This window comes from Leptonychotes weddellii, chromosome 8, assembly GCF_054177405.1.
Source record: "Leptonychotes weddellii isolate Sample4059 chromosome 8, ASM5417740v2, whole genome shotgun sequence".
Taxonomy (NCBI): domain Eukaryota; kingdom Metazoa; phylum Chordata; class Mammalia; order Carnivora; family Phocidae; genus Leptonychotes; species Leptonychotes weddellii.
In genome coordinates, this window is record NC_138376.1 from 23,341,776 (window position 1) to 23,365,778 (window position 24,003).

Consider the following 24,003-nt stretch of genomic DNA (forward strand, 5'->3'; position numbering starts at 1 on the left):
TTGAGGTGTTGGGCAGGGATGACTCAGGCAAAAGACACAGCAAGAAGAACCACCTAGAAATATGCTTTTTATCTGTGCACACGGAGATAGGACCAGCCCCTTTGAAGTCTCAGTCTTCGGGGGAAGGTGTCTTGGGGGCTGATGGGAGGTCCTGGGTCATGGCTTCCACGTACCACGTGGGCAGGAAGGCATAGGGTGCGTCTCGATGTTTAGACACTGTGACTGGGCTGCCAGGCTCCCAGGAGAAGAGATGGACAAGCCTAGGGGGCACATGGAGTCACAAGTTGAGGGCTGGAGGAGAGCTCCGGGGACCCAGAGGGCAGGGGCAGAGCTAAATGCCTCACCTGGGGTCATCCTGGACAACGGTGTTCTGGGCAAAGCTAAGGAAGGTGGCACAGAAGTTCATGCACACGGAGGGATTCCAGCCATCACGGTCGTTCTGGAGGGAACCGAGGAGGAGGCAGAAGACAGGCAGTGAGGGGGGCGGAGGGGGGCGGGGGGAGGCGGACTGCAGCCTGGAACACTGGACCTGTGGTCCTGATGTGGGGGATGCAGGTGGGAGCTGTGACACGACTGCCTTACCCTGACATATTCGAACATCTCCATGGTAGGAAAGGTCTTGAGGGAACAGACGAAACCCTCTGGGTTACGGAAGCCAGCAACGACGTTTGGGACCCCCAAAAGGAATGACTGAGCCCACCACTTTAGGAGCTTATGTCTGTCAGGAAAGGCAAGGGGTCAGTAGGACCCTTCCTCCATCCTCCAGCTTCTTCCCCCAGGTCCCTTTTCCAGCTATCCGTTCTAGGCTCTCACCCTACCCAACCCCATCCTGAACCTGTAGAAGCTCCTCCAGTGGCCAGGCCTGTGCATCTCCTTGGAGGTCTTGAGCTCCACATAGCAGGCAGGGGGCTGTGTGGATGGGGCCCGGGGGTCCGTGCAGTCTACCTCCCCTGAGAAGAGCAGACGATGGTTTCCCAGGCGGCTGCGTAGCACAGAGCAGAAGGCCACATTGGTGTTAACCTCCCCAGAGGGGTCCGGGGAGCTTCCAGGTTTGTCTGCACAAGGAGAGAAGCAGCAACAAGGGTGGGGGCTTTCAATCTCTGGGGAAGGGGGAGGGGGCTGATAGACCAGGGGCAAGTCTCACCTGCACACATGTACTGCTCAAACTTGTACCCCATGTACATAAGCTCCCGGAGGAGGGGTGGCCGGGCAAGCCTCTGGGCCCGAGCTGCTGGTGTCTCTACCTCACTCAGGTACAGTGTGCCCTGGAAGCGGGAGGCTGCCAGCTGCCAGCCCTCCTGCTGCTCATACGGTGTCGTCAGCAATTTGGTCAGATGCCCCCGCCATGTCACTATGGCCCCTGCCAGCCAGCCTGGACCCCTAAGGGAGAGGAGTAAGAAGCATTAGCTCATACGATTTCCCCAAAGAAGAACCTAGGTTCCTTCTCAAGACCAAACTCACTCCAGCTTTGGGTTTCCTAATTTTAGAGGGTAGGTGCAGATGTCTAGATCTACCTGTGTGCTATACTTTGCTCACCCCTCCAGCTTGCCTCCGTGATCCAGGAGCCAGCGCAGCAAGTGGTCCAGTCCCTCTTGGACCTCCTCATCCCTGGGCTGGTATCGATCAGGGTAACCATCTCTGAGATCAAAGTGGGGGCCTTGGTCATTGGTAGGGGGTGGGCTGTAGTAGCGCAAGGCTTGAGCATCTCCATGGTACTGGCGTTGTGCATCCAGGGAAAAGCAGCCCAATTCGGAAGGGCGCCCATAGAAAGGGAAGGGCCCAGAGTAGAGAGCAGGGTCTGTGGGCAGCGAGGATGCTGGGCTGGGGAGTTTGTTCCGAGGCTCAGCTGCCTCTACCTTCTCCGCTCTTCTCTTGTTCTCTCTGCGATCCATGAGGTCCTGAGAACTGGGGGTTGGGAAGTTATCCTTTCCCAGAGGAGGCCTGAAAAAGGGGGTCTCTGGGTCAGGACTAGGCGAGCCTACTGATGGCCAGGCTCTGGCCCTGAAACAGAACCAAGGCCGGGTGCACATCCCACCTTTTCCCTTGACCTATACCCCCGCCTCCAGATGCTCCAAACGCAGTGAGCTGAGGAAGGCTGTCCGCGCTCTGAGCAAGGATCTGATTACCTCAAAGCCCGCCAACCTCCACCTCCACCTCGGCGGGGCTAAGGCGTCACGGCAGGTGCGTCCAGAAGTCGGGATGGCACGCAAAGGTGGTTTTCCGCCCTCCGAGACGCAATCACTCAGCGACGGTGGCGGGCAGACCCCTCAGCGGCGCGGGCTGGGGTGCGCTTCACCCCGGAAAGTCGAGCTCCACCCCGCCGCCCACGCGTTCCCGGCCCCGAGCGCCGGCGGAGGAAGCCAATCCCGGCAGCTGGCGTGCGGCGGCGCTCCTCTCGGGCCGGCTGAAAGGGCGAGTTGACGCCTCTTTGGTCCCACGTCATCTTTCTTCCACCCGGCGGGCCGGCTTCCTGGGAGACCGACGTCACTGCTCTGCGCCGGCAGACGCCGTCTCCGTGTCCCCTTCCCTCAACACCGGCCACTTCCCCGGCAGCCTGAGATCCCAGGATATGAGCCGGAAGAGGCAGCGCCTGGTCCCGGACGCCTTTGGGCTGAAGAGGCGGCGGGAACGAGGGCAGGCAGAGGCGGATCCTCTGAGGGGCGAGTCAGGTAAGCGCGGCGGCCCCGGGACGAGGCGGGGAGGGGCGTGCGGTGGGAGAACGGCGCCCCCCCGCCCCCCTTCCCGCCTCAATGACCAGGTCTCTCCGCCCAGGGTCGGCGCGCGCGGCCGTCGCCGAGCTGGTGCAGCTGTTCCCGCGAAGCCTGTTCGAGGACGCGCTGCCGCCCATCGCGCTGAGGAGCCAGGTGTACAGCCTTGTGCCCGACCGGACGGCGGCCGACCGGCAGCTGGTGAGTGGCGTCGGAGCGACGGACGGAAGCCGCTTCCCGGCGTCGCGGGCGCTCCCGAGGGTCCCCATCACCCAGACGCTCAGTGGGTCCGCCGGCGCTCCGCCGCGCAGGGGGCGTTCGGTCTCTCTGTGCCGGGCCCTGCGGGGCCAAGGGAAATGCCCCAGACCCTGTTAAAAGTCCCTCCGGAAGTAGGGACCATGCCACATCGTGGAAGTGGAAGAGCGACTCTGGGGGAAACGGAGTCCTCGGGCATAGTTGGAGCTTGACAGCGCGGGGAATGCAGGCAGGCGTCAGAGCGGCAGGGCTTGGGCGGCAGTGCTGTTTCTGCCTTAACACCGAAGGCGATGAGCTGGAAGAGAATGTTAACCAGGAGCCGGAACGCTGCGTTGCGTGGTTTGGAGGGAGTGAGATGAGCCGGGGAGGTCAGTCAGGAAGACATTGCAGCAGAGAACTGATGAAGGCCTAAACGAGGGGAGTGCAGGAGGGAGGGCGAGGATGGGTGAAGGTGAGGGATGTGGGGAGTGGGGAAGAGGGAGGAGTCTCGGATGACTCAGATTTTCTGGATGACGAGACTGAGTGGGTTGGTGGAGTAGGAGGAGGAGGAGAATAGAGTAGGAGGGCACTGAGTTGTTGGGGTGGTTGGAATGTTTGATTCTGTAGAGTTGGAGGTGCTTGGGGAGCATCCAAAGGCAAATGTGTAGTGGACAGTTGGATATGAGGGACTGGAGAGAATTTTGGGCCAGTGATACTAGATTTGAAGTCATTGAGGTATGAGCAGTGGTTCAGTCTGTGGATGTGGGTGAGATTGGGTAGGAAGAGTGAGTAGAGGAGTAATTTTTAACCTTTTTACAGACTTTAAAAGATAATGAAAGCTATGGCTCTCTCTTTTCAGGAAAATGCATACATGCCACATACATACAAGGTGTATGTGCATTTTTTTGTGGGGGGAGGAGAGGTTGTTTCATAGGTCCTCTGAGGTCCACAGTTAAGGACCTCAAGTTTAGAGTGAAAGGGCCAAATCTACAAAGCTGAGAGATACCCACGTTTAAGGCAGTGTTTCTCAAAGTATGTCCTGAGTTCTACCTGTATCAGAATTACCTGGGCTACTTAATCAAAAATAAAGGTTCCTGGGACTCACCTAAAGCTGATAGATGCACATTTCTTGAGGTAGGATCTGGGAATCTACATTTTGAATTACTGTCTCAAGCGATTCTTAATGTTCCTTAAAATTTGGGATCCATTGATGTAAGGGAAAAGCAGAGGAAGAAGAGTCTCTGGTAGAGGCTGAGAAGGAATTGCCAGAGTTAGGAGGAACCCAGGAAGAGGCCTATTGAGAAAGCAAATAGATTTTCAAGGAGGTAAAGTAGTTGGCAGTGTTAGAACCTGCGATTTAAGGCAGTGGTCGGTAAAGGGATTAAGTAAAATAATATCCAAAATCTGTCCATTGGATTTAGCAGGTGGAAGATTAATGGCAACCTGTCAGGATGAAAAGAGGGAAAAAAAGGAAGATGGAGACTAGCTCCACTCTCATGAGGAAGTGAGTTAGACGGAACCACTCCTTATAGAGTATTTGTTGTTTTTTTAATTTACTGATGTTAGCCTAAATTTTAAAAAAGCTTTAAAAATTGTACAAAGGAAAATATAAACACACACAATTCAAAGAATGTTCATAAAGCAGATACTCATTTAACCACCACCCAAGGCCGTCTATAGCTACATATATCACTCTCCGATCAAAAGAACTTCTGTCCCTTGGTGGCAACTATGATCCTGACTGGTATGATAATTGTTCCTTTGTTTTTTTTATACCACCTGTGTGTTTACCTGTAAGCAGCATAGCTTAGTTTTATCCATTTTTGACCTTGATATAAACAAAATCATACTGTATATATGTATTACTGTATTTATATCTTATTTCATTAGATGAATACTTTTGAAATTCTCCGTTTCATGTAGCAATAGTTCATTTGCTCTCATAGATTTTTATTTTGTGAATATGTCTCATTTTGTTCTAGTGAAAAAAATTGTTTTTAGGCAATTGTTAATTTATCATCTAAATTTTCAAATTTATTAGCATAAAGTTTGTAGTTTCATTTTATTGTCTATAGGATGGTAGCTATGACCCTTTTTCCATTCTTTGTATTGATTATTTGTGCTTTTTCTAGTCTCTTTCTCCTCCCCCGCCCCGTTTTCTTGGTCAGTCTCACCAGTAGCTTATCAATTTTAATAGTCTTTCAGTGAATTAATGTTTAGCTTTGTTGCTCTCTTGGACACATGTTTTGTATTTTATTGGTGTTTCCCCTCTACTGTTGGGCTTATTTTACTTTTTTTCCCATTAATTTCATCCTCTCATCATTTCTAATATATGCATGTCAAGTTGTAGTTTATTTTAAGCATGTGCAGATATATATATAGTTTTGGCACATATTTTAGTTATCATCCGGTTTAAAATATGTTCTAACTTCTTTTGTGATCTTTTTTCTTTGACCAAGGGTTGATTAGAAATGTATGTCTTAATTTTATGCATTTCCATATTACCTGTCAACAATTAGTTGTTACTAATTTCTTTCTTTTTTTTTTTTTTAAGATTTTATTTATTTGACAGAGAGAGAGACACAGCGAGAGAGGGAACACAAGCAGGGGGAGTGGGAGAGGGAGAAGCAGGCTCCCCGCAGAGCAGGGAGCCCGATGCGGTGCTCGATCCCAGGACCCTGGGACCATGACCTGAGCTGAAGGCAGATGCTTGATGACTGAGCCACCCAGGCGCCCCTGGTTGTTAACTAATTTCTGACACAAATGCTATTGTGTTCAGAGACCCCATACACAATATGATGTCAGTCATTTGAAGTTTATTGAGACTTGTTTTGTGCTATGTGGTCAGTTTTGCTAAATATTCTATGTATATTTGAAGAGAATGTGTATTTTTCAGTTATTAATTTCTTAGGAACTAAAGTTAATGGAAGTTATTTCCTCACTTATTCTTGTCTGTTCTGAGTTTATGAGAGGTGGAGTGATACACTTTAGTGATTATGGATTTGCTATTATCTCTTCAAATATTTTCTCTACCTTCCCACCTTCCTTCACCCAAAGTCTTGACTGTTCATTCCTTGAAGGCAGGGCCTATGTCTTAAAAACTATTTTATCTTAGTGTCTGGCATATGATTGGAAAATATATATTGATTGCTTGATAGGCAACTGACAAGGTGGGTGGATGGGAAGCTGGGTAACTAATTTGAAAAGACTATATTTAGTTATCCACCCTGATTCTCTCCCCACAGTTTTTCCTTTGCATAGAGAAAAACTCCCAATCTTGGCACTAAAATCTCCCTACCCAAAAGTGCCCAGAGTATACCAGAGTATCTTATCCTGATACCCCTCTTTTTACTCCCATCTCTCTGGAGGCAGAAGGCGCTTCAAGAGCAGGGGGAGATCAGAATCATCCAGCTAGGCTTTGACTTGGACGCCCATGGAATTATCTTCACTGAGGACTACAGGACCAGAGTGCGTGTAACTGTGTGTGTGCATGGGGGGGAGGGGGGGCAAGCAGGGAAATTGGAGAATGGAAATAAAAAGAAAAAGAAACAATTCTCCCACTCTACGTGTCACAGAGAGGACACAGGGCTCTGGTGAGTAGTAATATAAAGGAGAAGAAAAGGAGGAAAAGTATGAGAGGTAGAAGGACATGAGCGAAAGGGAAAACAGGAAGAGAAATGTCATGGAGGTGGTCAGTGGAGGCTGAGGGTGGGGCCAGACCACATCTCTCATCTCTGGTTCCAGGTCCTCAAGGCCTGCGATGGCCGACCATATGCTGGGGCAGTGCAAAAGTTTCTGGCTTCGGTACTTCCAGCCTGTGGGGACCTTAGCTTCCAGCAAGACCAAATGACACAGACCTTCGGCTTCAGGGACCCAGAGATCACGTGAGACTTGGGGGAACAACAGAACTCAGGCATCTGATACTTCCCTGCCTCTTTCCAGTTCTATCCAGCCTTGTCCTTCTTCTGGTGCACCTGCCAAAAAGATGGACTCTTCTTTTTAGGAAAATGACCTAAATTTGTACTCCTCCCCTGAGAGAGGAGACCTGTTTTATTTGAGGCCTTGGAAAGAGCCCTAGGCTAGAATTCAAGAGAGCTGGGTGGCTAATCCAATGAATTTAGAGGCCCGGCAGGCACCATAAATGCCTGATGTGAACCCTGCTGAGACTAAGAGAGTAAGAGAATGGTAGGAGATTGGATGCCCCTAAAGCCTTCACATTGAAAAGCAGTGACTGGACAAGGGCAAAGTAAAAATTCCATTTCAGGGGGCCTTACCTGGCTCAGGCTCCCTACTTTGTAACCCAAGGTACATGTGAAAGCATTTTGTAAACTTCTTAGTAAGACGTGGGAGGAGCCCTGGTGAGGCATGCGTAGGCAGTGGCAGGAGCACAGAAGAAAGGCCCTTGTTTCTCCCCTGGGGTTGAGCTGAGGCTGTGTCAGGGCATGTGGTCAAGGAGAGCTTCTGGGAGGAGAAGCTGCTTTAGTTGAACAAGTAATAGTAATAGGAAAAGAAAGAATGGGAGTGGGGGGCAATCCAGGTAGAGGAATGGAAGCAAGGGCCGGGGCACCGAACACCAGGGTGTGAGCAGAGAACCACTCCAGGGTGGGCTTCTGTTACTTAGTCCCCTTGCATGGTTGCCCAGTTTTGGGGAGACAATATCCAAGCATCATTAGGCAAGGGGAGTGTTCTTAGAGCCCAAGCCTCCTCTCTTCTGGCTTCCCACCCTCCTTAGGCAGCTAGTGAATGCTGGAGTCCTCACCGTCCGAGATGCTGGGAGTTGGTGGCTGGCCGTGCCTGGAGCTGGGAGATTCATTAAATATTTTGTTAAAGGTATTCTATCCGCAGCTCAAGCCCTCACTGGCTCAAGAATACCTTTGGGTAGCTCCTCGGGGTCCAGGCCTTATTCACCTTTCTCCTCTCCTGTGCCATTTCTCCAGGGCGCCAGGCTGTCCTTGGCATGGTCCGGAAGGCCAAGTACCGGGAGCTACTCCTATCAGAGCTTTTGGGCCGGCGGGCGCCTGCCGCGGTGCGACTTGGCCTCACCTACCACGTGCATGACCTCATTGGGGCCCAGCTGGTGGACTGGTGAGTCTCACCCACAGCCTATGGCAGATGACCGAGCAGTGACCCAAGGTTGGATTCCCTCTGGAATATCCCAGGCCAAGCTCTGAGTTTTCCCCAAACTTTTGGCCTAGGTATCTGGCTCCAGCCTCGTCTTTTCTTTTGCACAGTGTCTCCACCACTTCTGGAACTCTCCTCCGCCTGCCAGAGACGTGAGGATTCTGCTTGTCATTGCATACCTCCCCAGAGTGGGGTGAGAGGGGCTCAGGAGTACTGTCCAGTGGTGGCTGAGACAGGGTCACCTTGGGAAGGCGAGGGAGCCCGGATGAGTGTTGGTGTTGTATCTGCACAAAGGGTCAGACGTGATTGCTGCTGTTTACCTGGGCTCTGACCCAGTGGTGGGGTTTGGGCAATGCTTCTCTGCCCTTCCATGGAAGTGGAGCCTGAAAGCATGCCAAGGCCATGGCTGTTGCCTTCCTTGCAGCAAAGTACTGCTGTCACATTCTTGGGATAGGAAGATGGGATTTCTGGGGAGGCTGGTGAGGGAGGGCAGAATCCTCTGTCCTACATGTCGAGGTAAACTGCCAAATAAAGTACTTCTGCCTGTGCAATTTCCTGGATGTTTTTTGTTTGATGTGTATTTGGGCGCCCCTGTGGGAGTAGAGTCAAAGCCAAACTTGAGCCTGAGCTTTGCCTCATTGTTCGGAGAGCTGAAAGGACACTGAGGTCAGTTCTCCCTGCGGGATGGTAAAGGTATGCCTGATCTCCTCAACCACAGAATTTCTGTTAGGGCCTACACAAAGCAAAGGTCTGGTGTTGTTCAGGTTTTGTGGGGGATGTAGTTAGAGATAAGTGTCTTGTACCTTGTTTTGTTAAGATTTTTACAAAGGAGCCATGTGTCTCCAACCATGTACTGAGCCACATTGGACTCCTATGCCCACACATACTGGAGCGTGTGTGTGTGTGTGTATGTATGTATATATACCCACCCAGATACACCCAGTAGGGGGGCTGCCCAGGGCACTGGGATGAGAGGGGTTGACACGGAAGGACAGGACATAACTCTGGGCCGTGATTTTCTCAGATTCCCGCAGAGACCCAAGTGTCCGAGGTGTTGTCCTCCCTGCCCCTGCTAAATACTGGGCCTGGGGCCAGTTGCATTTCTTGCCTGTCACATGGTTTCCCGGCTGAGCTGGGCCAGGGGAGGAGCAAGGTCCAGAGTCAAATCTGCTCTAAGCCCTGGGTTGACCAGAGAGAAGCAGGCAGACAGACGGGTCTGATCCCTCTTGGGTCCTCCAGCCATGAGGCTCCTCTGGGGGCTGATCTGGGTGTCCAGCTTCTTCGCCTTATCCCTGCAGAAGCCCAGGTCCTGGAGGAAGGACACTAGTGCTTGAGTGGGACAGGGCTGGTGATGGGAGAGCAGACATGGGTGACCTGATGGAGGAGCGAGGGATGGAGGGGACCCGGTGGTGCTGAATGTGGACCCCTTCTTGTTCTCCCTAGGTTGCTCCTGTTTTCACCTTCCGTGGTTCACCTGGGGGTCCCCCTCTCAGTGGGGGTGCAGCTCAAGGATGTTCCCTCGGGACAGGTAGTGACAGGATCAGTGTTCCTGAGAAACCCATCCAACTTGAATGCCTTCTGCTCCCCAAAGGCAGACTTTTCCCTCAGCTCAGAAAAAGACTTCATACTCCTTAGCCTCCAGGTAACTAGCCTCCACTCCCTTCTGCTGCTTCTTAGTGCCTCTCACCGTGCTCCCCTCTGTCTTCTTCTAAGTGTTTTGTCATCTCATTGGCCTCCCTCCCCTTCTCTTCTCCCCCCACTCCCCACACTGTCGCCTTTCCTGTTTCTATCTCCATCTCTGGCTTTTTCCTTCTACTCTGTCTCTGACCTGCTCCCCCTCCCTCTCCTCACAGATCTCCCCGAAAGATGCAGAGACCTGTGGCCTTCACCGCCTCCTCAGTGGCCCCGAGGTCCAGCTGGTGGCCCAGTCACCATGGCTGAAGAACTCTCTGTCCAGAAAGACAGACATTCAGGGCGTCAACCTGCTCTTCTCCTCGCGCCGGGGGCACCTCTTTCTGCAGACCGACCAGCCCATTTATAACCCTGGCCAGCGGGGTGAGTCGGGCCCCAGGGCCTCTACCTTTGGCTCCCAACCTGCTCAAGGCATGTTTGGCACCCCGTAAGTGAGACAGCCTGAATGTGCCACACAGGAAGGCTGCTTGGCAAATATTTGTTGTCCTCCCCCTCACTCCCTGGAAGCAGTGGGGGCCGAGGCCCACCCTTTGCAAATGGATTCCTGCTCACCTCTTGCTCTCCTCTCCCAGTTCGGTACCGGATCTTTGCTCTGGATCAAAAGATGCGCCCATCCACTGACACCCTTACGGTCACAGTAGAGGTGAGTCCTTGACCTCTGTGACCTTGATCAGCAGGGCTGATCTGACCTCCCACCCGTGACCATGTTTACTCCCGCTGCAGAACTCTCATGGCCTCCGTGTGTGGAAGAGGGAAGTGTACGCTTCCTCCATCTTCCAGGGTGACTTCATGATTCCCGATATCTCAGAGTGAGCTCCCCTGACCTGGTGACGGCCCCTCCCATGCCCATCTCCCTTGGCTCTCTGCCTCTAGCACCCAGTCAGACCTCCGGCCCTCCTCACTGTGGCTCTGGTTTTCCCCCAGTGAGTCCTCTGGCTCTCTGTGGGCCTCTTGCACAAGCGGGCTGAGTCCCTCCCCTATTTGTAGGCCAGGGACATGGACGATCACAGCCTGGTTCTCAGATGGCCGAGACTCTAACAGCAGCACCCAGTTTGAGGTGAAGAAATACGGTGAGAGCTGGAGACAGCGCGGGACGAGCATCTCCTTTCCTAAAGGAGATAGGGATAGAAGGGGGAGGTGGTGGGGGCAGGGCAGGGCCAGGGAGGTATCGGTGCCACAGCCCCGAGGGGAGGGAAGTCTTTGAAGCATCCTTTCACTAGTCTGACCTGCCACCCCTTCACCCTGGGTCAGTCCTTCCCAACTTTGAGGTGAAGATTGTTCCTGGAAAGCCCTACATCCTGACAGCACCTGGCATTCTCGATGATATCCAATTAGACGTCCAGGCCAGGTAACTCCCTGCCCCACGGGCACCCAGGGTTCCCCATTCGGTCTGAAAGAGCCCTGCCTCCCCTCGCCCCAGCGCCGCTCCCGCCGCCCCAAGACACTGGCCTTATTTCCTAGACCCACCCTCTTCCCACTCTCTCCCGGGGCAGGTACATCTATGGGAAGCCGGTGCAGGGGGTGGCGTACGTGCGCTTCGGGCTCCTGGGTGAGGGTGGCCATAAGACTTTCCTCCGGGGACTGGAGAGTCAGGCTAAGGTAGGAAGGAGGGTGGGGCGTGGGGGAGGAGAGGGGGGTGTGGGGAGGGGAGGGAGGGGGTGACAAATCTCACCCCAGGCCCTGTTTTCTTTTTTGCCCCAGCTGGTAGACGGCCAGTGCCATATTTCCCTCTCAAAGGCTGAGGTTCAGGGTGCCCTGGAGAAGCTTCAGGTTAGCATCGCCGACCTCCCCGGGCTGCACCTCTATGTTGCAGCTGCCATCATTGAGTCTCCAGGTGAGAGGCTTCCCTGATCGTAACCCAAGCCCCCAGCCTCTGACCTCGAGCTGACCTCTGTTCTCCAGCATCGACACCATTCCCTGCTCTTACCCTCGTCTTGCACCCAAGGCCAGGACAGACCCAGGACACTGTCTCTCCCCAGCTGTGTTTCTGCATGGTTTCAGGAGAAGATACCCCTTTCCCCGTCTCAATTTTTTTTTTTCACCCACCCCTCCGTCCATCCGGCAGACATGAGTTACATACCATCGGTGTGCTGGGTCCCTTGCTGGCCTCAGCACACAGAGATGAATACAAGATGGCCCGTGCACTGACAAGTCTGAGGAGTTGAGTGTCTCGTGAGCAGGAAACACTCAAGCTCTCGTCTCCCCGCTCTCCCGCTCCTCTCTCTGTGGCTCTCTGTCCTCCACCTCTCTCTGCCCCATCTCTTGCAGGGGGAGAGATGGAGGAAGCAGAGCTCACGTCTTGGCGTTTTGTGTCATCTCCCTTCTCCTTGGATCTTAGCAACACCAAGCGACACCTTGTGCCTGGGGCCCCCTTTCTGCTGCAGGTATCCTCTGGAGGGGGAGGCTGAGTGGGGGGTGGGGTGTTGTCAGGAGGGCATGGGGCCTCACTGAGCAGTCTCTTTTATCTGTCCCTTCCCCGCTCACCTAGGCCCTGGTCCGAGACATATCTGGTTTCCCAGCCTCTGGCATTCCTGTCAAAGTTTCGGCCACGTTGTCTTCTGGATCTGCTTCTAGAGTCCAGGACCTTGAACAGAACACAGATGGGAGCGGTCAAGTCACTGTTCCCATCGTTACGTCGAGGTCCATCTCAGAAGTGCAGCTCTTGGTAGGTCCCACTCATGGGACAGGGTAGGGGAAGGAAAGAAAGGCTGGCCAGCTTCCTGAGAATCCACGTCCTGGGCTGGGGGAAGAAGCTGGGCCCGGGGTCCTTGCCATTGACCCTACGCCTGCCCTGCCCCTCTTTCTAGGTATCTGCAGGCTCCCCTCACCCAGCCGTAGCCAGGCTCACTGTGAGAGCCCCACCCTCAGGACACTCCAGGTTTCTGTCCATTGAGCGGCCAGATCCTCGACCCCCTCGCGTCGGGGACACTCTCATCCTGAACCTGCGAGCTGTGGGCGTCAGTGAGGGCAGCTTCTCTCATTACTACTACATGGTGCGCAGAGGCCAGGCTGTCGAGGAGGGAGGGCAGGGTGCAGGGTGCAGGGAGGATCTCAGGGAGGAGAGAGCCCTTGGGGTGGAGGGAACAGTTTCAGGATTGGGGGTGTACAGTGAAGAGGAAACCACTCTTGTCCCAGATCCTTTCCCGGGGCCGGATTGTGTCTGTGACTCGAGAGCCCAGGACGGACCTGACCTCAGTCTCCGTGTTTGTGGACCATCACTTGGTACCCTCCTTCTACCTTGTGGCCTTCTACTATCATGGGGGCATCCCCGTGGCCAACTCCCTGCGAGTGGACGTCCAGGCAGGGGCCTGCGAGGGCAAGGTAACTGGCATTCAGAGAGGTGGTGTGTCTGTGCGTTAGGGGGTCAAGAGAGAAAGAAGACAGAGTGATTGTGAGCAGGGCATGGATTTGGTTTGGGGTACACTGAGAACGCACAGGGCTGAAAGCAGCTCTCCCCACCCTGACTGCCCCCTCCTCCCGCCTCTGCCAGCTGGAGCTGAACGTGGACAGCGTCAAGGAGTATCATCCTGGGGAGTTTGTAAGGCTCCACCTGCAAACAGACTCTCCGGCCCTCGTGGCGTTGGGGGCTGTGGACACGGCTCTGTATGCTGTGGGCGGGAGTTCCCACAAACCCCTCAACATGGGCAAGGTTTGTCTAGACCCTCCATTCTCGCCAACCTTCCCTCCCCTCTGTGGCTCATTGTCCTGCTGTCCTGGGCCCAGGACCTAGCCCTGAGGTCTCACTCAAGTTTCCCGCAGACTGCACCCGCCCCCCCCAGGCTTCCCTCAAGCCCAGGCCCCTGCTTTCTCACCTGGAGCTGAGTGGCTGATCTGGTCCCTCAACTTGTCTGCAACATCCTGGCCTTTTCTTGCCAGGTCTTGGAAGTTATGAACAGCTATGACCTTGGCTGTGGTCCTGGAGGTGGGGACAATGCCCTTCAGGTGTTTGAGGCAGCTGGTCTGGCCTTTTCTGATGGAGACCTGTTAACCTCAGCCAGAAAGAGTGAGAACAGAGGTGGAAGGGGAGTTGGGAGGTGGGAAGATCAGGAAGGAGGAGGGGCTTCAGGGCCTAAGATGGAAAAAGGATTGGTGGGAAGGGCCAGGCCAGGGAAGGGGGGCAGGGAGGGGAGGTGAGAGGCCATACACCCTGCGCTTGGCTGCAGTCCTGCTTTCTACCAGGTCTGAGCTGTCCCAAGAAGAAAACCCGGAATAAGAGAAACGTGAACTTCCAAAAGGCGATTCACGAGAAGTGTGAGTTGTGGGTGCCCATGCAGCTCTCCACTTGGCCCAAGGGTCAGAGTGACAGGGTCTGCCTCTTGGCTGCGCTGCTCCTGAGTGAGCCCGTATATGGTATTTGGGGCCAGAGACCCAAGTTCTGGGGTTGAAGGTGGATGGAGGCTCTCTCCATTGGCCTCACCTGAGTTCCTGGTCTCTCAGGGTGAGTCCTTGTGTATCTAAGAGGTCCAGGTGGGAAATGAGATGTGTCTCCATGGGGTTCCCCTGTGCCTACCCTCGCCTGGCCCTGCAGTGGGCCAGTATGCTTCCCCAGAAGCCAGGCGCTGCTGCCAGGATGGGCTGACGAGGCTGCCCATGATACGCTCCTGCGAGCAGCGGGTGGCTCGGGTGCGGCAGCCGGCCTGCCGGGCGCCCTTCTTGTCCTGCTGCCAGTTTGCTGAGGACCTGCGCAAGAAGTCCCGCTCCAGGGGCCAGATGGGCCTTGCCCGAGGTGAGGCTCTCTGTGGGGCTGGGGGACAGGCAGGAGCCTCTGGAAGGGCAGAATGGTTCCCCTCCTCACTCCCCCCCCCCCCCACTATGGTCCCCTAGCTCTGGAGGTTCTGCAGGAGGAGGACCTGATGGATGAAGATGACATTCCTGTGCGCAGCTTCTTCCCGGAGAACTGGTTCTGGAGAGTGGAAAAAGTGGACCGTTTCCTCCAGTGAGGGGGTGTGGTGGGCCTGGCCTTGGCTCTGGGCTGTGTCTGGGGCCAGCCCAGGCTCTGACGGGGCTTCTCACCTTTCCCACTGCAGATTGTCCCAGATGCTCCCTGACTCTCTCACCACATGGGAGATCCATGGTGTGAGCTTGTCTGAAAGCACAGGTGAGAGGGCCCCTGCCTGGACCTCAGTCCACCCCGCCCCCTCCATCTGCCCCCCGACCTAGGCTTCCTACGCAGCCCCTTGCTCTTCGTACTGGACTGGGGGCAGACCCCTGGGGGAGGCACGTGCTGGGGCAGGGAGGCTAGGAAGTGGAGGCGGGTGGGGGGCAGAACTGGGTCACCCCCCTGCCCCTCCCTCCTGGGACCCTGTGGCTGTGACACCCCCAGGCCCCTGGTCTCTGCCCCCTATGCCACACCACCCCCCCATCCGCCAGGCCTGTGCGTGGCCACACCGGCCCGGGTCCGAGTGTTCCGTGAATTCCACCTGCACCTCCGCTTGCCTCTCTCCGTCCGCCGCTTTGAGCAGCTGGAGCTGCGGCCTGTCCTCTACAACTACCTGAATACAAATCTGACTGTGAGGCCCTGCGGAAGCCTGAGCACACAGGGGAGTGGGCGGGAGCTGGAGCAGCTGGGGGCGGGGGTTGCCCATCCGGCCTGGGGCTCTGGCCATCCCCGTCTCCCTGCACCCAGGTGAGCGTCCACGTGTCCCCAGTGGAGGGACTGTGCCTGGCTGGAGGTGGAGGGCTGGCCCAGAGTGTCCTGGTGCCTGCAGGCTCTGCCCGGCCTGTTGGCTTCTCTGTGGTGCCCACAGCGGCGGCAGCTGTGTCCCTGAAGGTGGTGGCTCGAGGGTCCTCGGACTTCCCTGTGGGGGACGCAGTGTCTAAGGTTCTACAAATTCAGGTGACTGGAGAAGCCCTGACTCCAGGCCCCCACGCTCCCAGATTTACAACCCCCCCCACCGCCCCTGCCCCATACCGTCTCTGGTAGCCAGGGCCGAGTCCCAACACCCAAAACCAATGCCTTGGTCTGTTCACATCTTCTACAATTTTGATCCCACTCTGTCCCTGACGCTCGAACTCCGTGTCCTGGGGAATATGCACTGGGAGGGGCAGGCTGTAGTACCGTGTGACCCCTCACAGCCGTGCTTCCCCTGAGACAGAAAGAAGGGGCCATCCACACGGAGGAGATTGTCTATGAGCTCAATCCCCTGGGTGAGTGGCCCCCTCCTCCAGCCACCAGTGTCCAGATGGGGTCGTAGGTGGTGGGGGATGTGGGCAGCCAACCAGATGGCCAACTTCCCCCATCCCTCCCCCCAGACCACCAAGCCCGGACCTTGGAGATTCCTGGCAACTCTGACCCCAATATCATCCCAGATGGAGATTTCAGCAGCTTTGTCAGGGTTACAGGTGGGCGTGTCCTCCGTCTCTTCCCAGGGGTGCCTCATTCATGTGGCACCCATGGACCCCTGTTTGATCCCATGGTCCCATGGGTCCCCAGACCTGCTCTCTGATCCTCAGCCCTCCGTCTCCCCCATAGCCTCAGATCCATTGGACACTTTGGGCTCGAAGGGGGTCTTATCACCAGGAGGCCTGACCTCCCTCCTGAGGCTTCCCCAGGGCTGCGGGGAACAGACCATGATCTTACTGGCCCCCACACTGGCTGCTTCCCGCTACCTGGACAAGACCGAGCAGTGGAGCACACTGCCTCCCGAGACAAAGGACCATGCTGTGGATCTGATCCAGAAAGGTTCTGGGCACGGGCAAGCAGGCGCGGGGCTGGGAGAGGGCAGTTCAAGGCAGAGGGGCAGCCCAACTAGCTAGAAGGGAGAAGGAAGGGGGCGCCTGATGGGAATGGGGAGTGTGGCCTCGGGTACACATGGTGGGAGAGTGAGTGTTGCCTCAGCAGCTGCCTCTTGTCCCCAAGGCTACATGCGGATCCAGCAGTTTCGGAAAACAAATGGTTCCTACGGGGCTTGGTTACATCGGGACAGCAGCACCTGGTGAGGTTGGGAGAGTGTTTCTGGGTCTCTGAGGGGGGCCAGGGCTGTGGGAGGGGGCAGAGCCAGGTACGGTGGGAGGGCGAATAACCAGGTGCCTGGGCGAGTGGGGATGTGTCCCCTATGGGGACTGGTCACTGTCCCCAGCCATCCCTCCCTCCCCACCAGGCTCACGGCCTTTGTGCTGAAGGTACTGAGTCTGGCCCAGGAGCAGGTGGGCGGCTCACCTGAAAAGCTGCAGGAGACGGCCAGGTGGCTGCTGACGCAGCAGCAGGCCGACGGGTCGTTCCAGGACCTCTGCCCAGTTTTACACAGGGCCATGCAGGTTCGGGGCTGGGAGGCCGGACAGAGGAGCCCAGGTGGGAGGGCGCTCCCTGCCCCTCCCTGCTCCTGGCTGACCTCTTCTTTTTTACCCCCTTCAACTAGGGGGGTCTGGTGGGAGATGACGAGAATGTGGCGCTCACGGCCTTTGTGGTCATCGCCCTTCAGCATGGTCTGGCCATCTTGCAGGATGACGTTGCAGAGCAGTTGAAGCAGAAAGTGGTAAGGGTACCTGGGTGTCTGCCCTTTCCTGGCCCCCAGCTTCCTCCCTTTCTCCCCAGGAACCCAGGTGTCCAGCTCTCTGACCTTCCTCCCCACTTTCTCCTAGGAAATCTCCATCATCAGAGCAAACTCCTTCTTGGGGGAGAAGGCAAGTGCTGGGACCCTGGGTGCTCATGCAGCTGCCATCACGGCCTATGCCCTGACTCTCACCAAGGCTTCTGAGGATCTGCGGAACGTTGCCCACCGCAACCTCGTGGCCATGGCCCAGAAGACGGGGGGTGAGAGCCAAGGGGGTCCTGGCAATGAGCCTGGGCCTTGGGGGACCTGGGACCCCTGAGTGTGCCCAAAGGGAGAAATCGAATGAAGACCTCAAGAAGGAATGAAAGCATAAGCAGGGATAATTGGGGTAGAATCGGGAGAGCCCAACACGGGGAGCGTCAGAGGGCCAGGCAACTAGGGCCCAACCCCCGCCCCATTCACCTGTGGGTCTCCCTTCACTTCCAGATAACCTGTACTGGGGCTCAGTCCTTGGTTCTCAGAGCAATGCCGTCCCACCAACCCTGGCTCCTCAAGGCCCAACAGACCCCATGCCCCAGGCCCCGGCCGTGTGGATCGAAACCACAGCCTATGGCCTGCTTCACCTGCTGCTACGGGAGGGCAAGTCAGAGATGGCTGACCACGCTGCAGCCTGGCTTACCCACCAGGGCAGTTTCCAAGGGGGGTTCCGCAGCACCCAGGTAGGGGCTGCCCGGGGGCTCTGGGGGTGGGTGGTCCCAAGACTGAGGGCCTGAGTGCCAGCTCACCTCCCCAGGACACAGTGATGGCCTTGGATGCTCTGTCTGCATACTGGATTGCTTCTCACACCCCCGAAGAGAGGGGGCTCAACGTGACTCTCAGCTCCATGGGCCGCAGTGGGTTCAAGTCCCATGAGCTGCATCTGAACAACCACCAAATTCAGGGGCTGGAGGAGGAGCTGCAGGTGAGCCACGCCTTCACCTGGCTTGCCATACCCCTCGGGCCTATGGTGGCCAGGCCGGAAGCCGACCCCGGGCTCCCCCCACTCTTGTGGAATCCCCATGGCAATTTGGCCTGATGTCCTTGTGGGAAGACCAAGTATGCCACGTGACCTGGAGAAAGTCACCTAACCTCTGAGCTTCATTTTTCTCATCTCAAAATTAATACATGCAGAGTCTACCCAACAGGGTTTTTAAGAGGCTGAAGGGAGGTAGCGCACATGGAGGTGTCAGCTTTGTGAGCATGTGAGGTGGGAGAGGAGGAGAGGTTGTTTTCAGGGAAGAGGTGGATTGGAGCAACTGCGTGCCCTTGCATGCCCTCTGACATCCCTTTCCGTTCTCCGTTCCTGCAAGTTTTCCTTGGGCAGCAAGATTAACGTGAAGGTGGGAGGCAACAGCAAAGGGACCTTGAAGGTGAGAGCCAGCGGCACTGGACACCTGGGACCCAGCATGGAGGGGCCGTGGTCTTGAGTGGGAGGCCTGAGGGCGGAGATCGTGGGGGAGGGGGGTGGGGGCGATGCCCCCGGGGTGGGCGGCCCCCCTGCTGTTCTGGGGGTTCCCCCTCACTCTGATCTCTGCCCTCTCTGGGCACCTGTCCTCTCCTTTTCCCCCATCAGTGCTGATGGCATACACACCCAGCACCTCAACCCAGGCCTCTCTCCTGAGCCACAGGCCCCACGTGTCACACGGCACCTCAAACCCCTTCTTCCTCCTGGGTCCCCTCATCTGACCAACAGGGCCCCTTCCCCACAGGAGCCCAGCCGCTGCTCTGGAGGCCACCTTCGTGTGCCCATCCCAGCCCTTCCTTATGGCCCCGGCAGCTTCTCCTCCACTCCCCTGCTGCCCGGGGCCCTTGTCACTTGTTTCCTAGACTCTGCTAAGACAGAGTTAGAACTTCTCCCTCCCCCGTGTCTCACCCCTCTGATCCATTGTGCACACTGCCGTGAGGTCAGCCTGCTGGACACCGGTCAGACTAACCCTGGAGAAAAGTCAGACTCTTCCACCCACCTGCCTGGCCAGACAAATCCACGAATCTACACAGATCTCCTTGCCTAGAATGTCCTTCCCCTCCTTCTTCCCAAGTGACAAACTCATTCTTCTCCTGCAAGCTTTGGCCAGAAGCCTTTCCTGAGCTTTCCATTCCAGCCTCTTCGGGGCCCCGTGTAGAGTGCTCGCCCCTGAGGGCAGGCCCCTGCCCCCATCTCGCCGGCTAACGCAGCCCCCTGGGCCATCCACATTTATGGACTGGTCAGGAGGGATGAGAGGGGCTGAAGGCCTGGAATCCCTCAGCCCAGGCGATGGCCCAGGTGTGGCCCTGGAGAAAGGTCTGGGCCCCACACGTCCCCTGTTCTCGCCCCTTGTTGAGTTAGATCCTTCGTACCTATAACGTCCTGGACCTGAAGAACACGACCTGTGAGGATCTTCAGATTGAAGTTACAGTCACTGGCTACGTTGAATACACAAGTGAGTGTCGGGGCCGGAGGTCATGGGGCCCCAAGAGGGCCGGTGCCAGCAGCCAAGCCACACCACCATCCCTGTGCAGGGGAGGCCAACGAGGACTACGAGGACTATGTGTATGAGGACCTTGCAGCCAAGGACGACCCAGGTGCTGGTTCCCAGACTGTGACGCCCCTGGAGCTATTTGAGAGGCGGCGGAACCGCCGCAGGCGGGAGGCCCCCGGGGTGCCCGGCGACCAGGAGTCCAGAGTGCAGTACACCGTGTGCATCTGGTGAGTGTGGGGGGCTGCGCCTGACACGGGGTGCTGCCGGGCCCGGAGACGGAGGCAGGGCAGAGGCCGGGGCTGGGCGTCTGCGACTCAGAGCGGGTGGGCCCTGGACGTGTCTCTCTGCAGGCGGAGCGGCAAGGCGGGGCTGTCAGGCATGGCCATTGCTGATATCACCCTCCTGAGCGGATTCAGCGCCCTGCGTGCTGACCTGGAGAAGGTGCGGCCATCGGCCGGGGGGGGGGTCCCTTGTGCCCCCAGGAGCCCGGCTCCATCCCTGAAGCTCTCCCAGCCGCTGAGCCCAGTCTTGTGCGGGGTCCAGGGCCACCTCCCTGACACCATCTGTCCTTCCCCACAGCTGGCCTCCCTCTCTGACCGCTACGTGAGTCATTTTGAGACCGAGGGGCCCCACGTCCTGCTGTATTTTGACTCGGTGAGCAGGGAGGGGCGACACGGGGAAGGATGACCCTGGGTTTACTGAGCACGGCTGACCTGAGAGAACTTGAGATGTGAGCCAGGGAGACAGGACGAGAGTGTGCCAGAGCAGAGAGGGGCAGGCCCGGGAGGCTGCCCTGCCTGCGGGGTGATGGGGGCCGAGCCCCAGATGCAGCTTGGGGCTGGCGCCGGTCCGCAGGGAAGGACTCGAGGGTGAGCCATTCATAAAGCTGAATTTACTGAACTTGAGGGCTGCTTTTGTTGTTCGTCGTTGACCTTCCTGCATTTTTTTGGTTTTTGTTTTTGATATTGAAGTGTATTTTCTCTTATAAAGTGATGATGGTCATAGATGAGTGGCTTGCCATTATTTGGCTAAAACAAAGAATCATCAACCCTCAGATGACCTTCAAACATTTTTTAAGCATTAGCTGTAATCTCTTGGAGAAAATGTGAAAAAGATGTGTTAATACTATAACACCTTTAGCCAGGTGTGGGGGGGTCGAGGAAGGCCCTCCCCCACCGCCCAGTGCTTGCAGAGGGGCCAGACCCCGTTAGCCTGAGAAGCCAGGCAGAGGAGTTTCGTTGAACACAATGGAAGATGAGAAGCCAGGAAGATTTTGGGCAAGGAGTTGACTTAAGCAGCGGGGCTCGGGAAGGAAACTGGCAGGGTACCAGGCTGGACCGGACCAGTGTGGGTGTGAGGAGGGGTTCTGGGCCTAGGCCGTGAGCTGCAGGGTCAGGGAGGACGGGCGAGTGACAGCGCCTGCCATTATGTTATGACACATAAAGGGGGCCCGGGTGCATTGGTGACGAAGCAAGGCGATTGGGGGGGGTTGGGCTTCGGGGGGCAGGCAGAGTGAATTTGGAGAACTTACACGGCCGCAGTAATCCTACTGCAAGAATGAAGCTGAGTGTTTAATAATCTCAACATCTAATTTAATAGTTTAATAATCATCAGCCTGGAAGGGTTTGGTGAAAGCCAAGGAGTGGTTGAGACCTCCTCAGGAGAGCGCAGAGGACCGGAGAGCCAGGGCCAGGGACTGCGCCTCTGGGAAGGAAGAAAAGGGGTGGTCAGGCATGACGAGGTCAGCACCAGGGATGGCCGGAAGCGAACACTGAGGCTTAGAGAGTTTCGTGCAGAACGTGTCCATGATGTGAGACTCTGCCCGGGGCACTGGAGCCTGGGACGAGGTCACTGTCTGGCAGTGACATCAGCAGAGACCTCGGGGAGCAGTTTTTAGAGTTCCGGCGGCCGGAAGGTACTTGCATGTGAAAGACACTGAAGATAAGACCAGAGACAGGTCAAGGAGATGCAGCCCAGTGGCCTGCAGGGTCCAGGGGGTGCGCCCTGACGTCTCCTCCCCACCCCCGCCAGGTCCCCACCTCCCGGGAGTGCGTGGGCTTTGGGGCCGTGCAGGAGGTGGCCGTGGGGCTCGTCCAGCCGGCCAGCGCGGCCCTGTATGATTACTACAACCCCGGTGAGCCCTTGGGGGGCACTTGGCAGGTTTGGAGTAGGTGTCCCCATATGGGACATCAGGAAGTGGGGCAGTGCCGGGTGGCAGGGATGTCCTGTGGCTCCTTGGGACGGGGGAGGCACTGTTGGGGGGGAGGGCGTGCGCTCTAACTGCCCTCTCTCCTCCAGAGCGCAAATGTTCTGTGTTTTACGGGGCCCCCACTAAGAGCAAACTCTTGTCCACACTGTGCTCTGCTGACGTCTGCCAGTGTGCTGAGGGTGAGAGCCGGGGCCGGGGGGGAAGCTGGTGAGGCTGGGGCGGGAGGCCGGTGAGGCCGGGGCCTACGTGGGCTCATCTCTGTTGCCTGCCCCGCCCCCCCGGCAGGGAAGTGCCCTCGGCAGCGCCGTGCCCTGGAGCGGGGGCTGCAGGATGAGGCGGGCTACAGGATGAAGTTTGCCTGCTACTACCCCCGTGTGCACTACGGTCAGTGTGCCCGCCCCGCCTCCCCCCCCCCCGCCCCGGGCTCTGCACTTGGGCTGCGCCCCGTGACCGCAGGTGGAACAAACCCGTGCTCCCTTCTCTTAAACGCCCTCGTAGGCTTCCAGGTGAAGGTCCTTCGAGAAGATGGCAGAGCTGCCTTCCGTCTCTTCGAGACCAGAATCACCCAAGTCCTGCACTTCAGTATGAAGGGAACGGATGGGCCGGTGGGGCTGGGGGACAGAGGGGGCCGAGGTCAGGGTTGGCAGCCCAGGTGCCCAGGATAGTGGATGTGCGGAGGCTGAGCTCAAAGCCCCTCAGCCTCTTGGAGGCTCTGGGCTTGGCCATCAATTGAAAAGCAGTCATACGTCTCCGTGAGGAGCAGTGAGGGCTCGATGAGAGGTTCCGGGCCCAGCCCCCAGCCCCCACTGGCCCTGTACCTTCCATTCGCCTCTGACAACTCCTGTGCCCCTTATCCTCTCAGCCAAGGACACCAAGGCCACCGTCCGTCAGACCCGCAACTTCCTGGTTCGAGCCTCTTGCCGCCTTCGCTTGGAACCTGGGAAAGAGTACTTGATCATGGGTCTGGATGGAGCTACCTTTGACCTCAAGGGAGAGTGAGTTCTCCGGGCCCCTGTGTCGCTTGCTGTCCTCCCACCTCGCGAGGGAACGGATCCCCAGCATGCAGACCCTGGCCCGCCAGAAACCAGGCGCCCATTCCCCCCAGCCCTGCTGACTGCCCTTTTGCCTCCGCAGCCCCCAGTACCTGCTGGACTCGAATACCTGGGTCGAGGAGATGCCCTCTGAACGCCTTTGCCAGAGCACCCGCCATCGGGCAGCCTGCGCGCAGCTCAGCGACTTCCTCCAGGAGTACGGCACTCAGGGGTGCCAGGTGTAAGGGCCGCCTCCCCCCCCACCGCCCGGGGATGCCCGGATGGTCGCAGTGCCTGTCCCCCCGGACACGGCCCAGGCAGGCCCAGGGACTCAATAAAGGCCTTTGGCAGCAGAGCATCAGTGTGTGTCTCCAGGACTGAGAGCAATGCCCCCCGCCCCCCGCCAGCTTCTGAGGCCAGGGTTTGCGTCATTTTGGGCTCCCAGAGCCTGGGTGACCCTTGGGGGTGTCACTCCCAGACGATTCCCTGGGAGCTCAGTCCATCCTAGAAGCGCCCTGAGCGGACCTGTGACCCCGCAGCCTGCACCCCAAGGCTCCGGCGCCACAATGAGGCCTCCCTCCACGGCCCTGCTGTTGCCGGTCCCTGCGGCCTCGGGCGTGGCTTGAGCTGAGCCTAACGCCGCCACCCTTTGGGCCACGCGTTTCCCGCTCTGCCCCTGTGCGGCTGGGTGTTCTGGGGTCTCCGGCCTGTAGCTGACGTCTGGTTTCTTGGAAGCAGTTGCTTCTTGATCTCCTTACCAGTGGTTAGGGAACTTTCCCCGAGTTGCGCCATGACTTCAGGGTGGGGTTTGATACACCGAGGAGGCCGCTGTTTTAGCGGGTCCACCCTCCCCACCTGCCTGCCTCGCTCTCCCCCGTTCGGTGGCCCCTGCTGGGTCTCCAGGGCTGACTAGAAATCCAGCTAGAGAAGTTGGCCGAGATCGGTGTTGACGGCAGCGGAGTCCGTGCACCAGCCTGCCAGCCGATCGAACGGCTTCAGTCTGTGGGGCTCTCCCTC

General features: G+C 57.1%; 3 protein-coding genes and 1 long non-coding RNA gene across 9 annotated transcripts; 2 read left to right on the top strand and 2 right to left on the bottom strand.

Moving 5' to 3' along the window:
* Nucleotides 1-54: 54 nt before the first annotated feature.
* DXO (decapping exoribonuclease) lies at nucleotides 55-2,445 on the bottom strand. 2 transcript variants are annotated; one of them, XM_006738433.3, is made up of 7 exons: nucleotides 2,127-2,445; nucleotides 1,537-1,941; nucleotides 1,145-1,380; nucleotides 836-1,055; nucleotides 583-718; nucleotides 345-439; nucleotides 55-260 (listed from the first exon to the last, which is right to left on the bottom strand). In XM_006738433.3, exons 2-7 carry the CDS (start codon nucleotides 1,890-1,892, stop codon nucleotides 110-112), a joined length of 1,194 nt encoding a protein of 397 aa, XP_006738496.2. In that variant the 5' UTR covers nucleotides 1,893-1,941; nucleotides 2,127-2,445; the 3' UTR covers nucleotides 55-109. The 2 variants fall into 2 exon arrangements, with proteins under 2 accessions (XP_006738496.2, XP_030889537.1); XM_031033677.2 differs by lacking the exon at nucleotides 1,537-1,941.
* A 38-nt stretch (nucleotides 2,446-2,483) lies between these two features.
* WHR1 (winged helix repair factor 1) lies at nucleotides 2,484-9,599 on the top strand. Of its 4 annotated transcripts, XM_081827933.1 has the most exons (8): nucleotides 2,485-2,669; nucleotides 2,773-2,909; nucleotides 6,315-6,410; nucleotides 6,687-6,826; nucleotides 7,675-7,772; nucleotides 7,880-8,027; nucleotides 8,174-8,256; nucleotides 9,507-9,599. In XM_081827933.1, exons 1-7 carry the CDS (start codon nucleotides 2,570-2,572, stop codon nucleotides 8,217-8,219), a joined length of 765 nt encoding a protein of 254 aa, XP_081684059.1. In that variant the 5' UTR covers nucleotides 2,485-2,569; the 3' UTR covers nucleotides 8,220-8,256; nucleotides 9,507-9,599. The 4 variants fall into 4 exon arrangements, with proteins under 4 accessions (XP_081684061.1, XP_081684060.1, XP_081684059.1 ...); XM_081827935.1 differs by lacking the exon at nucleotides 9,507-9,599 and having other exon boundaries at nucleotides 2,484-2,669; nucleotides 7,880-8,075; nucleotides 8,152-8,614; XM_081827934.1 differs by lacking the exon at nucleotides 9,507-9,599 and having other exon boundaries at nucleotides 2,484-2,669; nucleotides 7,880-8,075; nucleotides 8,174-8,614.
* LOC102747090 (complement C4-A) lies at nucleotides 9,224-23,341 on the top strand. Of its 2 annotated transcripts, XM_081827912.1 has the most exons (41): nucleotides 9,228-9,369; nucleotides 9,507-9,705; nucleotides 9,917-10,118; nucleotides 10,328-10,398; nucleotides 10,479-10,564; nucleotides 10,743-10,825; nucleotides 11,007-11,103; nucleotides 11,249-11,354; nucleotides 11,457-11,589; nucleotides 12,024-12,139; nucleotides 12,244-12,420; nucleotides 12,563-12,748; nucleotides 12,891-13,076; nucleotides 13,246-13,404; nucleotides 13,632-13,758; nucleotides 13,935-14,006; nucleotides 14,284-14,481; nucleotides 14,580-14,691; nucleotides 14,783-14,853; nucleotides 15,126-15,265; nucleotides 15,382-15,591; nucleotides 15,851-15,902; nucleotides 16,008-16,097; nucleotides 16,228-16,437; nucleotides 16,615-16,690; nucleotides 16,856-17,012; nucleotides 17,114-17,230; nucleotides 17,337-17,508; nucleotides 17,735-17,967; nucleotides 18,042-18,209; nucleotides 18,598-18,657; nucleotides 19,614-19,707; nucleotides 19,787-19,973; nucleotides 20,097-20,187; nucleotides 20,326-20,400; nucleotides 21,778-21,880; nucleotides 22,045-22,134; nucleotides 22,241-22,339; nucleotides 22,454-22,537; nucleotides 22,818-22,950; nucleotides 23,090-23,341. In XM_081827912.1, the coding sequence occupies exons 1-41, from the start codon at nucleotides 9,305-9,307 to the stop codon at nucleotides 23,229-23,231; spliced, it is 5,229 nt and encodes a 1,742-aa protein (XP_081684038.1). In that variant the 5' UTR covers nucleotides 9,228-9,304; the 3' UTR covers nucleotides 23,232-23,341. The 2 variants fall into 2 exon arrangements, with proteins under 2 accessions (XP_081684039.1, XP_081684038.1); XM_081827913.1 differs by lacking the exons at nucleotides 20,097-20,187; nucleotides 22,045-22,134; nucleotides 22,241-22,339; ... (1 more) ...; nucleotides 22,818-22,950; nucleotides 23,090-23,341 and having other exon boundaries at nucleotides 9,224-9,369.
* On the bottom strand, nucleotides 21,359-22,909 carry LOC145722979 (uncharacterized). Its single transcript, XR_014147595.1, has 3 exons — nucleotides 22,774-22,909; nucleotides 22,423-22,566; nucleotides 21,359-21,450 (listed from the first exon to the last, which is right to left on the bottom strand). It is a non-coding gene; the product is annotated as an uncharacterized LOC145722979 (long non-coding RNA).
* Nucleotides 23,342-24,003: the final 662 nt, after the last annotated feature.